This window comes from Hypanus sabinus, chromosome 10 (assembly GCF_030144855.1).
Source record: "Hypanus sabinus isolate sHypSab1 chromosome 10, sHypSab1.hap1, whole genome shotgun sequence".
Taxonomy (NCBI): domain Eukaryota; kingdom Metazoa; phylum Chordata; class Chondrichthyes; order Myliobatiformes; family Dasyatidae; genus Hypanus; species Hypanus sabinus.
Window position 1 is genome coordinate 82,177,842 of NC_082715.1, and position 13,186 is coordinate 82,191,027.

General features: G+C 40.8%; 1 protein-coding gene across 11 annotated transcripts in view; it reads right to left on the reverse strand.

The window, feature by feature from the left end:
- Positions 1-13,186, reverse strand: part of LOC132400831 (dystonin-like) — a 363,464-nt gene that overhangs the window by 225,556 nt on the left and 124,722 nt on the right. For 8 of the 11 annotated variants that reach the window (XM_059982254.1, XM_059982250.1, XM_059982247.1 and 5 more), the window contains 6 exons: positions 11,723-11,929; positions 10,545-10,694; positions 8,150-8,383; positions 5,162-5,317; positions 2,876-3,109; positions 1,477-1,752 (listed from right to left, as the gene is read on the reverse strand). In XM_059982254.1, coding sequence (XP_059838237.1) covers positions 1,477-1,752; positions 2,876-3,109; positions 5,162-5,317; positions 8,150-8,383; positions 10,545-10,694; positions 11,723-11,929 — 1,257 coding nt within the window. The remainder of the gene's footprint in view (positions 1-1,476; positions 1,753-2,875; positions 3,110-5,161; positions 5,318-8,149; positions 8,384-10,544; positions 10,695-11,722; positions 11,930-13,186) is intronic. The other 3 variants (XM_059982253.1, XM_059982251.1, XM_059982249.1) reach the window with 1 other exon arrangement.

A 13,186-nucleotide genomic window follows, 5' to 3' on the forward strand; every position in this document is an offset into this window, starting at 1 on the left:
GCTGAAAGATAAAAGAGAATTAGTACAAATGCCCAAAAAAAGATTGACATGCCAGGGAGTGCTGCAGGCAGATTCAAATTTCAAAGTAACTTCATTATCAAAGTACATATATGTTACGATATACTACCCTGAGATTCGTTTCCTTGGGGGCAGTAGATACACAGTATCACAGTATCACAGTAGATACAAAGAAATAGAAAAGAATCAATGAAAAATTACACATTGACAAAGACAGGCAATCAACCAACACGCAAAAGAAATCAAACAGTGTGACTACAAAAAAAGCAAATATTGAAAACAATAAATAAGTAAGTAATAAACAATATTGAGAAAATGAGTTGTAGAGTCCTTAGGTTGTGGAATCAGTTCAGTGTTGAGGAGAGTGAAGTTATCTAACAGATACTGAGGAGTAATACCTGTTCCTGAATTCACTGGATTGCTTCCTGTAATTACGGTATTTTGAGGAGAGACTGACTGTCCCATACTCAGAGGTTTAGAAGAATATATTGGAAAGTGTTGGGGTGGGTGTGGGGGAGGGCAGTGGGATCCAGTGAGACATAAAATGAACTGACAGAATCAAGAAGCCTTTTCCTCCAACCACATAGTCTATTAGGTGTGGTGTTAGGATAAGCAGTCAGCAGCTCAGTCCTGGGGGAAATGTCTTTGAAGGGTTATAAGCCTTCCCTGGATGGTCAGTTCTTAAGTGTACTTAAGGTTTTTGCCTCAAAGATGAATTGAGTGGGCTGGGGATAGGGACGGGGCTAGAAAGTTGACAAAGCCCAGCCTTTATTTTACTGAATGGTAGAACTCATTCAAAAACACCAACTTACCTTTCTTATGGTGAATCTATGAAATTGATTACCACAGGGGTGGAGGCTAAGTTATTGTGTAGATTTAAAGTGGAGGTTGATAGGTTCTTAATTTACTATGGGTGTCAAAGGTTATAGGAGAAGTCAGAAGAATGGGGTTGAGAGGGTTAATAAATCAGCCACAATGAATAGCAGAGCAGACTTCCTGGGCCGAATCACCTAATTCTGCTCCAATGTCTTAACATCTTTCTTATGTCCTTACTTTTCTGGTGTCCACATTAAATATCCACACACATTCACATTCATTTCAACAGTTACTTCTGCAAATACGTCAGGCTGATCAAGCCTTTCACCCGTTAACCCACCCACCAACCACTACTTGATCATTTCCTGTCAGAGTCCCCTTATGTACGGATACTCCTGTCACTTTCTGTGCATACAGTCAGACTATGTATTTAAGCTAATCTTTCATATTTATATGCTGCATCAGATCCAGAGTAGCAAGCATTTTACTCTCCTTTACCCTTGTGTACTGAAGAATGACAATCAACAATCTTGAACCTTCTAAATTCAGAGAGTCATCCAACATGAAAAAGACCCTTTGTGACACCGCGTCCATAATTACCCATTTAACTGCATGCAATTACTGTCAAAGCTAAGTTCCTACCTTGGCTTTTTCATATTGCTGGGTCAAATCTCCATCAGTTATTAGTTCTTTCTCTTCATCTCCCACAGTCTCACTTAGGTCGCGAAGTAGGTTTCCATTGACCGTATCTTCATTCTCCAGCACCGTCAGTCCATCCACTGAAATTGTGTTGCCATTCTGTTGTAGTGTTTCTTTTCCCTCCTGTTCAGTCATTGGCTCCTGTTCCATACGGGACAGCCAATCCAGGAGCGCTTGGACTTTACTGTCATTTTCCTTCAACTGCTTCACTGCTGCGGCCTGTGAACAATGCTCAGTGAATGACAGCTCTTCGGAGTATCAGTACAAAACCAAACGTTTTAAATGTCTAACCTCTAGTGTCTAACCAGCTCACCATCCTCTACCTACTTTGTCAAAACCACCTACAAGGAGCCAGGATGACACGATAACATAGCGGTTAACATAACGCTATTTCAGCTTCAGCGACCAAGGTTCAACTCCCGCCACTGCCTGTAAGGAGATTGTACATTCTCCTCATGACCATGTGGGTTTCCTCCGGGATCTCCGGCTTCCTCCCCCATTCCAAAGAAATGTGGTTAATAGGTTAATTGGTCACATGGGTGTAATTGGACTTATTGCCAAAAGGGCTTGTTACTGTGCTGTATCTCTAAACAGAACAATATAAGAATCGTAGAATTGTACAGCGTGATCAGACCATTTGACTCAACTTGTCCGTACTGGTCGGGGGGCATCATTCCAGATGAATCCCACCTTCCGGCACTTGGTCCAGTAGCCTTCATGCTTAGCAATACAAGTGCTCCCTCGGCACTTCGGTGATGTCAATGACTCAATTTCAAGTACTCTCTCAGGCAATGCATTCCAAATACTTACCACTCCCTGGGTGTAGGTGGTTCCCTCCTATGCTCTCTGAATCTCTTCCCCCTAACTTTAGTGGCCAATTTATTAAGCACCTTCTGTACCTCTCTCATTATCAAGGCTCTTTTTTTCCCACAGAAATGTACTCACTGGATTTTTTTTTTGTATCTCACACCATTCTCTGTAAACTCTAGAGACTGTTGGGGATGAAAATCCCAGGTGATCAGCAGTTTCTGAAATAGTCAATCCATCCCATCTGGCACCGACTGTCATTCCATGGTGAAAGTCACTTAGATCTTTTCTTCCCCATTCTGATGTTTGGTCTGAATGACTACTGAACCTCTTGACCATGTCTGCATGCTTTTGTGCATTGGGCTGCTGCCACATGATTGGCTGATTGGATACTTGCATTAATGAGCAGCTGTATAGGTGTACCTAATAAAGTGGCCAGTAAGTATATGGTCTAAAGTAGTCAATCCTATGGATCAGAGATCAATGAAGAGACAGATATAATCAAAACCAAGATAAAGAGAAATATAATCCACACCTTCTCCGTTTCCTGTTTGAGAGCAGTTGTTACAGCTTTGTCTAGATTCTTGATGTTGGAGTCTACTTTCTCACTCAATGCACTGAGCTTCAGTTTGGCTTCTGCAAGCTTATTTTCCATTGACGCTCTCTCCTCTGATCGAAGTTTGTCTCCATTCTTCTCCAGAAATTGTTCAGTTGCACTTACCACATTTGTTAAAGTGACTGCATTAGCCTGGATTTCCTTTTGTAAGGCCTGAAAAACAAGGAAAAATACACAAGTCAGCTCATGTGGAATAACTATGTCAATATATGTAGAACTTTGAATAAAAAATCAATTACTCTAGTAGGCAAAATCTCTACATAATTCTTTTCTGTTTTATGGGCATTTCAACTAAGTGTGAAAATAAAGTTTTATTTTAAAATGGACTGCCACCCTCCTCTCCATGCTCTGGGGGTAGGCTCCCTCCCTGGGCCATGGATGCCTGAAGACACTGTGGGGTGAAGATATTCCTGATTGCACTGTTAAGGATTCTTCAATGTTTTATAGCTGACATTCTACTTTCGAATTAACAATGAAAAGGTGATCATTGGTTCTCTAAGGAGTGAAAACCCAAAAGTCAATAACAACAAAATCTGTCTTCTGAAGTTTATTGTTTGAAGGTAATAATTATCAAAATAGAAATAACTCCTCAGAGCTCCTTCCAATGATGCCAAGGAATCTTTTGTGTCTTCGGTTTTGAGTCTCTTCTGAGAGGTTGTTTCTCCAGCTCTGAAGAAGAGCCCCTTTATTACTGGGAATCTTGACTTGGGCAGCACAATGATGTTGTGCCTCTCAGGTGTGATCAGTGTGGAATTTGCACATCATCCCTTTGACCATGTGGGCTTCCTCTGGGTGCTCTATTTCCTGCAGGTTGACTGGCCATAATGTGTAGCTGAGAGGTAAAACAAAGGGTTGTCCAGAGGAGAAAACCTTCCACTGACTAGTTTAACAGAATTGATTAGACCCTACTTAAGTAAAAAGTGAACTTTTTTGACTGTCAGGGTGACAAGTACTTTTGCTTCATAATAACCCCCACCCATTCAAGAGCTTTCAGTCAAGCCTGGTGATGCCTATAACTTACACATGGTAAATGTGGTAGCATTGAGGTTAGCATAATGCTTGACAGTGCCTACTGGAGGAAAGATCGGCGTTCAATTCCTATTGCAGTCTGTAAGAAGTCTGTACGTTCCCCCTGGGTCTGCGTGGGTTTCCTCCCACATTCCAAAGTGTATGGGTTAGGAAGTTGATGGCATGCTGTGTTGGAGCCAGAAGCACGGTGACATTCCTGATCCTAGCACGATGTTGGTCGTTGATGCAAAACGAACCATTTCAAAGTTCAAAGTAAATTTTATCATCAAAGTACATATATGTCACCATATACAACCCTGAGATGCATTTCATGTGGGCATACTCAGCAATTCTATAGAATAGTAACTATAACAGGATAAATGAAAGTTCAACCAGAGTGCAGATAACAACAAACTGAGCAAATGCAGATATAAATAAAGAGCAATAAATAGTGAGAACATGAGGTAATCAGATAGAGTCCTTAAAGAAGATAATTGGTTGTTGGAACGTTCTAACGCTGGGGCAATTGAGTGTAGTTATCCCTTTTGTTCAAGAGCCTGATGGTTGTGGGGTAGTAACTGTTCTTGCACCTGGTGGTGCAAGTCCTGAGGCTCTTTTACCTTCTACCTGATGGCAGCAGCGAGAAGAGAGCGTGGCCTGGGTGGTGAGGATCTCTGATGACAGATGCTGCTTTCCTACGACAGTGTTTCATGTAGATGTACTCAATAGTTGGGGGAGGGCTTTACCTGTGATTCCACTATATGTTTCAATGTACATGTAACAAGTAAAGCTAACATTTAATGACAAACCTAACCTCAAAGAACTTCCTTCCAACATTAGATATTAACTCTTATTTCTCTTCTAGGCTGCCTCAATGAAATCTTTACAGTTTAATAACCAGAAATGCAATACTCCAAGTGTAACCCAATCTATACAATAAATAGTGATCCTCAATTTACACAACACTAATGGCTGAGCATCTTAAGTTCTGCCTATAACTGTGGCCAATCAATGGTTCCTTGTCCTGCCAACCCTGATCTGTGGTCTGAGACTGAAATTGCAACACTGAAACAAGCAGCCATGTCATTTAATGCACTTCCAACTTCTCTGATGCAGGGGTTCTCAAACCTTTTTATGGCACGGACCCCAGGTTGGGAACCTCTGCTCCAATGTAAGAAAACAAAGTGTACCACTAACCTGGTGCTCTGCCTGATGCTTTTGTAAATCCGTTAGATTTTCACTGGAAACAGATTTCCCACTGTCATAGATGATTACTTTGTTTTCCATCACTGTCAGTAGATCAGCTATCTCCTGCAGCCTCTTATTACATTCCTCTTGCTTTTCTTCCAAAGCCTGTTTTTGCCAGCAAAAAGCATGTATTTTATTTACATTCCCCTTGCTTCCTTACGACACAGAATTTTCTTTTAATATAAAGTCCCACACTACATCACCAATGTATGCTGCAAACATGGTAACAGGTGAACAAGATGGTTAAGATAACCCGGATTAAACAAAGATGAATCTCACAGATGGTGTTAGTTCAATCAATGCTGTATATACCCAGAACTCATGCAAGAAGGAAGATAACAGCTGCTTTTTTATTTGATTTGTTCAGATGGCCTTAGACTCCAGGTTCCTTTCCCTTGAGAGATTTTGCGAGAGAGTAAATGCGGCAAGTGGCCATCTGTAAAAGGTCTGTAGAACAGTGTTAGTCACAGTGTGCAGATCTTTTCACCACAAGCAGTGTTCTATTCTGAGTGCTTGGCAATTTGTCGTGTGTTAAATAATTACAGAACCCATGCAGTGGCATGCTTAAATAATCTTTCATATGTAAATAACTACTTGTTTCATTTGCTTAAAGACGCACCCCATTTGCAATATACTTCATGCTGCAAAAACTTGAAGCTCAATAAGATTACACTGAAGCTTCCCCACATCCCCCCACCACCACCACTAGCATCTCTGAGGAGCTGGAGGAAGTTGCAATCAACAGAATACAACATTAGAATCTGAAATTCACAAGAGTGATCCCAGGAATGAAAGGGCGACTGTATGAGGAGCATTTGATGGTTCTGGGCCTGTACTCACTGAAGTTTGGAAAAATGAGGGGCATCTCATTGAAACCTATCGAATATTGCAAGGCCTAGTTAGAGAGGAAGTGGAGGAAATGTTTCCTATAGTGGGGAAGTCTTAGACAATGCCTCAGAATTGAAGGACCTCCTTAGAACGGAGATGAGAAGGGATTCCCCGAGTCAGAGGGAGGTGGATCTGTGGAGGCAAAGTCATTGGGAATATTAAAAGTGGAGGTTGTTAGGTTCCTGATTAGAAGGGATGTCAAAGGCTACTGGAAGAAAGCAGAAAAATGGGGTTGAGAGGGATAATAAATTAGCTATGATGAAATGGCAGAGCAGACTCGATGGACCAAATGGCCCAATTCTGCTCCTATCTGATGAAGGGTCTCAGCCTGAAATGTTGACTGTACTCTTTTTTCATAGATGTTGCCTGGCCTGCTGAGTTCCTCTAGCACTTTGTGTGTGTTGCCTGGATTTCCAGCATCTGCAGATTTGCTCTTGTCTGCTCCTATGTCTGATAGTTTTACGGTCTAATTAATTTATTTTAGAGTGAATCATATGGGAGATGCCCTTTAAGTACGGACTCATTCTAGCACAGATCTCCTGATGCACAATGCCCAAGAGACAAAAAGGGATGTAAATGAAAGTTAAGAGTTCTTGGAGCTTCCAACCAGGAAAACTCTTTCAAAGCATAAGTATAAGGTGCTTCCAATTGCTTTACTTAGCTTTTATGTAATGATATATGGGAGAAGGTAGACTTAAGGATGGGTCAATATTCTTTGCTCAAACCTGTTTTCTTCTAAGCAGTTATGTGCATATACTTACACTATGTATTTTATTATTGACAAAGTAAATTTTTGTCTTAAGAGATAAATGATAACTATTTATGACAACAATGACACAGGACAGGGGGAGTACCCTTGACCTATCACATCGATAGGAAGCTCTTCATAAAGGCCATTTAATTAAACTCAGGCCCTTATCTTTTCCCAGGTGTTGAATAAATCTGCTTTCACTGCTCTTTCAGATAATATATTGAGCTTTTTAAAAATTTTACCTTTCTGATGCTTATGCCAGTGAGCTTTAATCTTTTTCCTTTGATTATTTACTATTTTAATGGAAACCAATTTTCCTTCCCCATTCTTCCAAATATTAATCAGTCCATAAAACATAAACTCCAGGCTTTGGTTTTTTTTGATCCCTTGTTCATCAAGTATTTCAAACAAGGCAAAGTCTCTGCTGTAATATTGTAATATTGCTATAACTATTGTGGTATACCACAACAGGATTACTTTGAAGTTTACCTCGCTTTGCCCCTGCCCCCATCCCACCCAGCAATGGCACCCATGGAGTTTGAGGAGTTGCTATCTTCAGAATGCAACATTATATTCTGAAATAATTACTTCAGCGTCTGCAGCTGTTTCAAAATCAACACTGGTGGGTGTGAATGGTTACTTAGCACAATTTTTAAATTTATGAGGCAAAGAAAGGACAGTATGAAGGGTCTAAGTCAAAGATCAGGACTTAACTGTTAACGTGCATACTGAGCTACCTTGTCTCGTTTAAGAATGGACAGGGTAGTGGGGGAGCAGGGGAAGGTAGAGAGGATGTTTCCTTTAGTGAGAGAGACTAGGACCTATGATTTGATTTATTGCTCTTCCAGTTACTTTCTTGGAATGTTGGATTTGATCAGAAAGTTTCTCTTTTTTCTTGCTTGCTCTCAATATGTTCCCTGATGTTCTCTGCCTCTTTCACCTCCCCAAATACATTTCTGAAAACTTACTCTCTGACCAGCTGCCCTAACATCATCATATGTGGCTTGGTGATAGACTTAGTCTAATAAATCTCTTGTGAAACATCTTGGGATATTTTGCCACGTTAACTTAAGCTGGCAAGTTTAAGGGTTAATGGCAGAAGCCCCAGAGGGTGTTTGGCTTGGATAAAAATCACCACTTGGCAAGTATATTGCAACAGATTCCTGATCACCACATTTTCAGTGCAGAGACTTCAAGTAGTATTAGAAAGTGAACAAGTGCAACAATCGACACAGAAGCATGCTAAAGAGGATTTTCTTATGCATCATGTCAACTTTCCACAATCAAGCTGCTCAAACCTTCTGATCATCCTGCTCTAATCTGGTTTGCAACTTAAGATTCAATGCTTTCATCTGTGCTGATATTACTTCCATCATATTTCTGAATGATGTCTGTGTCCTATTTAGAAGCCTGAGCAGATTCCTGTTCTCCTCAGGAGGGAGATCCAATGCGTGGTCTGAAATAAAGACCTGGATGTCAAAGGCAGTGCCATCCAGTTGGGTTTTTATATCAGCGAAGCTTTCTTCCAGATCCTGCAAAAGAGAGTGAAATGGGTCTCAGAACTCCAGCGAGCCAAAAAACATAAAAATCATCAGCCAAAATTCAGCAAGAGATTTCATCATTATTTTAAAAGTAAATTGGATGGCTGTTTCCACTTTGAATGTAGACAAGTTAATAAGAAAATTAGAAATTTGCAGACTAAAATATCCTGCCTCATCAAAAGGTACATAGCCAATGGACACCACATGCAAACATTTGTAAAGATATGAAACTGTGGTATTCATTCTCCACTAAACATACCATTAAAAGTGAAAACTTACTGATTCAGATATTAATAACATTTTTAATACTATTGATTAGGTTAAACAATCTCTCAGGCACTAACGCTCACTTTGCAAGGGATGGAGTTTTATTCTTTCAATGTTTAACCATTGCTGAAAATTTATCATTTTAAACTATTTCATGGACCACTTTTTACATTTGGTTTTCTCTACACGATTTGGCATTGAACTAAACAATAAAGTTTATTCTTTTTGGTTTTAATTTGGATACCTCAGTTTCTTTGACCTGGCCATGATACTTGCTCTACTCATTCAGGTCCCAGACCACTCAACATCATCTCTCTAATTAGCTCAGGTTCCAGTGTCAACACTTTATTAGGTACACCTGTACACCTACTCATTAATGCAAATATCTAATCAGCCAATCATGGGGCAGCAACTCAGTGCATAAAGTCATGTGGACAAGGTCAAGAGGAGCAGTTGTTGTTCAGACTAAACATCAGAATGGGGAAGAAATGTGATCTAAGTGACTTTGACCATGGAATGATTGTTGGTACCAACCAGGGTGGTTTGAGTGTTTCAGAAACTGCTGATTTCCTGGGGTTTTCACACACAACATACTCCAGAGTTTACAGAGAATGGTGTGAAAAACAAAATATATCCAGTGAGGGCAGTTCTGTGGGCAAAAACACGTTGTAAATGAGAGAGGTCAGAGGAAAATGACCAGACTGGTTCAAGCTGACAGGATGGTGACAGTAATTCAAATAACCATGTGTTACAACAGTGATGTACAGAAGAGCATCTCCAAATGCACACACTTCGAAACTTGAAGTGGATTGGGCAACAGCATCATAAGGCCCACCAGTTTCTACTCCTGAGCCTAATAAAGTGGCCACTTACAGCTCTCTGTAGAGCTATTTTGGGAAGTGTGGATTAAGTTTTACAAAGCCACATCAGCAGCAACCTTTTCTACTATCATTATTCAATGAGCAGTTAATTCAACAAGTCTTTTTTTTTGTCCACTCCTGGTAGACAACCATTTCTCCCAAATCCAGAATTCCATGAGGATTCCTTGATTATGGGAAAATACAAGTGGGTGAGCCTTCAGTAAACTTCCTGTTTCCTATCTTTTTAATTTTGCATTTCACCCAACTGCAGTTTCTTGGTCATTGTTTTTTTTACCCTGTTCTAACAAAGACAAAGCCAAGCTCAAAAAACGTAAGTTTGGTAAATTATTACCTCCAGAACAGATCATTTCAAATGATCAGCCTTATCTCAGCCATCATCTAGTTTGTTTGATTCTTTCCTTTCCAGCTTTTTCTTCTTCTCCAGATTAATTTTATCACCCTCTTTCAGACAACCCCACTGCCATTTGTTCCATTCCCTGCTCTGAACCCTATCACCTATCCTCCCTTTTGTTCTCTCCTCCTGTACCCGCTTAACCCTGCAACGTAAAGCAGGTTGTTTGCTAACATTTTGCAGCTTCTGATCAATGGTTACAAATGTGAAACATTCTCTTGGTTTTTATCTCCACAAATACTGCCTGATCAGCTGAGGAGTTTGCGTAACTTTTGGGTTTATTCAACAACAACTTGAGGCTAAAAATGTCTACAGCATAAAGAAATAAATTTAACAGTGGATAGCCAATGCCAAATTGATGGTTTCAAGGTCCAACTCTCAGTATTTTCAGATTATTACACAGTACTATCTAAGTGTATTAGAGTACTATCTATTGAGGTACAAAATCACTCCAATCCGAACCAAACTGATTGAACTGAGACAATGTCTGCCCAATTTAGGAAGTTCTCTCTACTGTTATACCTAATATTTATCCATCAGTTAACATTATCAAGAAGCAGGTAATTGGATAATCCCATTTTCTGGAGCTTCAGCAGTTGTCATTAAAACTTGCCTTGTGTTGCTGAGTGCAGTGTTGGAGAGCTTCCACATCACCAGCAGGCTCAGCCTGCAGAGTCTCTAAGGTGGCCGCATTTTCTTTGATGTGGCAGGAAAGGCTTTCCAGTGTGGCAAGGAGCTCCTTGTATGACAACCTGATCTTTAGCTGTGGTGAAAATAAGAGCAGAAATTAAAACCATTTTGTGTCAGGGGTTATGAAGTGATGCAGCCGAAAAGCCGGCCGTTAACAGAGGCAAAGACTGATAATTAGCTAAGTTGAATGAGTCCATTAACTAACGCATCTTAAAGCTGTCTACCACTATGTCTTTCATGTTCTGCTTACCATGGGTAATTAACATTAACACTGAATGGGTTCCACAACCGACACACTCACTTTCAAGGGCTCGACAGCTCATGTTCTCAGTATTTATTTATTTAATGATTTATAATTTTTCTTGCATTTGCAGAGTTTGCTTTCTTTTGCACATTATTTATTTATCTTTGTGTGTAGTTTTCCAGTGATTCCATTGTATTCCTTTGTTCTACTGTGAATGCCCACAAGAAAATTAATCTCAGGGTTGTATATGCATGGACTTTGATAACAGATTTTCTTTCAACTTTGCACTTTGAGTGTATCTGAATTCCATTTACCCACCTTACCTTCGTATCCCTCAACAATGATGAAAATCCATCAATCTCAGGCACAGGGGGTCAGGAGTCCTCAAGGCATTCACAGACTTTCGGGGAAACTGAATTACAATCTTCAACATGGGGTTAAATGTAACGGCTTAACATACATGAAGTAAAAAGACGCTCTTAGTTCTGGACGTGTTCCAGAAGGGGACATGGTGCTGTAGCGGGTAGTGCCTCTCCTGCACAGCTCCAGTGACTCTGGTCTGATCCTGACTTCAATGCTGTCTGTGTGAGAATCACACGTTCTCCCCACGAACGTGTGGCTTTCCGCTGGATTCCCTCCCACATGTCAGTAGGTTAATTGGCTGCTCTAAATTGATACATGGCAAAAGGAAAATCAAAAGGGAGTCGGACTTGTGAGTTGAATAAGTGATGGGGCCACAGGGGAACAGCACAAACAAAATTGCTACTATTAGGATGGCTGCCATCTGCATCATAACTACTAAAATGGTGCTAGAGTTTTATTTCAAGAGAATTATTTGTGAAATATTTGCAACTTACCTCCTCTTCTTCAATGGCACTACCCAGGGTCTCAGCCTTGCTTGAGCAAAGTTCCACCACGTCCCCCAGAGCAGCCTGTAAATTCTTACAATCCATTTCTAAGTTCGTCAGGAAAACCTCATTACCATTCTCGCAACATTTCGCCTGAAGATCCTCTGCTGCTCGCAGGCTGCCTGTGACCGACTCCTCCAGTTCACACCTCAGTAACTGGGAAAAGGTTCACAGTCAATTTGCAAAGCTCCTTGCTGTTACTTACACTTGTTACCACATCTGAGTGTTGTTACGCATCCCTTCAAAGGGACAACAAGGAAAGTTCATGAGAATGGTAAACGAAAGCAGTAGAATTGAGCAAAAGAAACAGGTAAGAGAAGGGTATGAAGTGTTGGGTAGGGATGTGGGTTTGGGGAGGAGAGAGAAAGAGCGTGAAAAGGAAAAATAGAGACACAGAAAGAAATGGAGAATACAGAAAGAGAGAGATAGGCAGAGAGAATGACAGAAAGACAGAGAGAGAAAGAAAGTGAGAGGGAGAGAAACAAAAGGAAAAAATATGTCAGACAGCTTAAGACAGGAGAGTTAGGTCGAGTAGAAAAGACTAATTTGGAAGGCCAAGATAAAGATGGAGCAGGAGGTTGGGCGGGAAGAGTGGAGTGGAGTGGGGAGGAGATAGGCAGAGTAAGGAAGGAGACAGGGGAAGTGGGGAGGAGACAGGCGGTCCATTATATGGTTCGTACCATATTCCAAACCAGTCCCTCCCTGACCCTTTTCACTTTCTCCTGTCAGTCAATCCTTCTTCTCCTTCATTCTCCAGTGTTTCTTGCTGCCCCATTAATGCTTAATCTCTGGAGTGTCCTCAATCTCTGTTCTTGGGTAATTAAGTTCTTTCCAAAGTAACAAATAAATATTGTCTCTGAGAAATAAGAAAATCTCATTTCTAATAGCCCTTGGCTTTAGTTTCCATTATGATTTCCTCACTTTTATCTTATAACACCTCCTTTACAATAACAAAACCCTCCCATTCTCCCACCCATCTATGTTTGCAATTTAACACACAGGAGGTGGAGCTAATGCTTGCAATATTAAAATGGGCTCTTCCTCTCTGCCAGGTACCCCAACAGCCTGAGGACATGGAATAAAAGACACTAAAGAGTAAATTGAGAATAGGAAGGTTCTTATTCAAAAAGTTATAAAGGGAAATCTGAAAAGGAAGTGATTAAAAAAAACAAAGGTGTGAGGGAGAATTGGAGAACTGGGGGGTAGAGTCAGTTGTTGCGTAAACCAGGCCCTCATGCAGCGGCATTGCCTGATGGAGCCGCCCAGAGGAGATGACAGAGCTGCAGTACAGTGGGCACACTGGAGTCCCTGCTGGGTTGGGGACTGGACCCTCCCATCGGTGCTGCTCTCCAGCGTTCGCTCAGTGGAAGACAAGATGAATTGCATTTATCTATGGCTGCACTAGCGCATGAT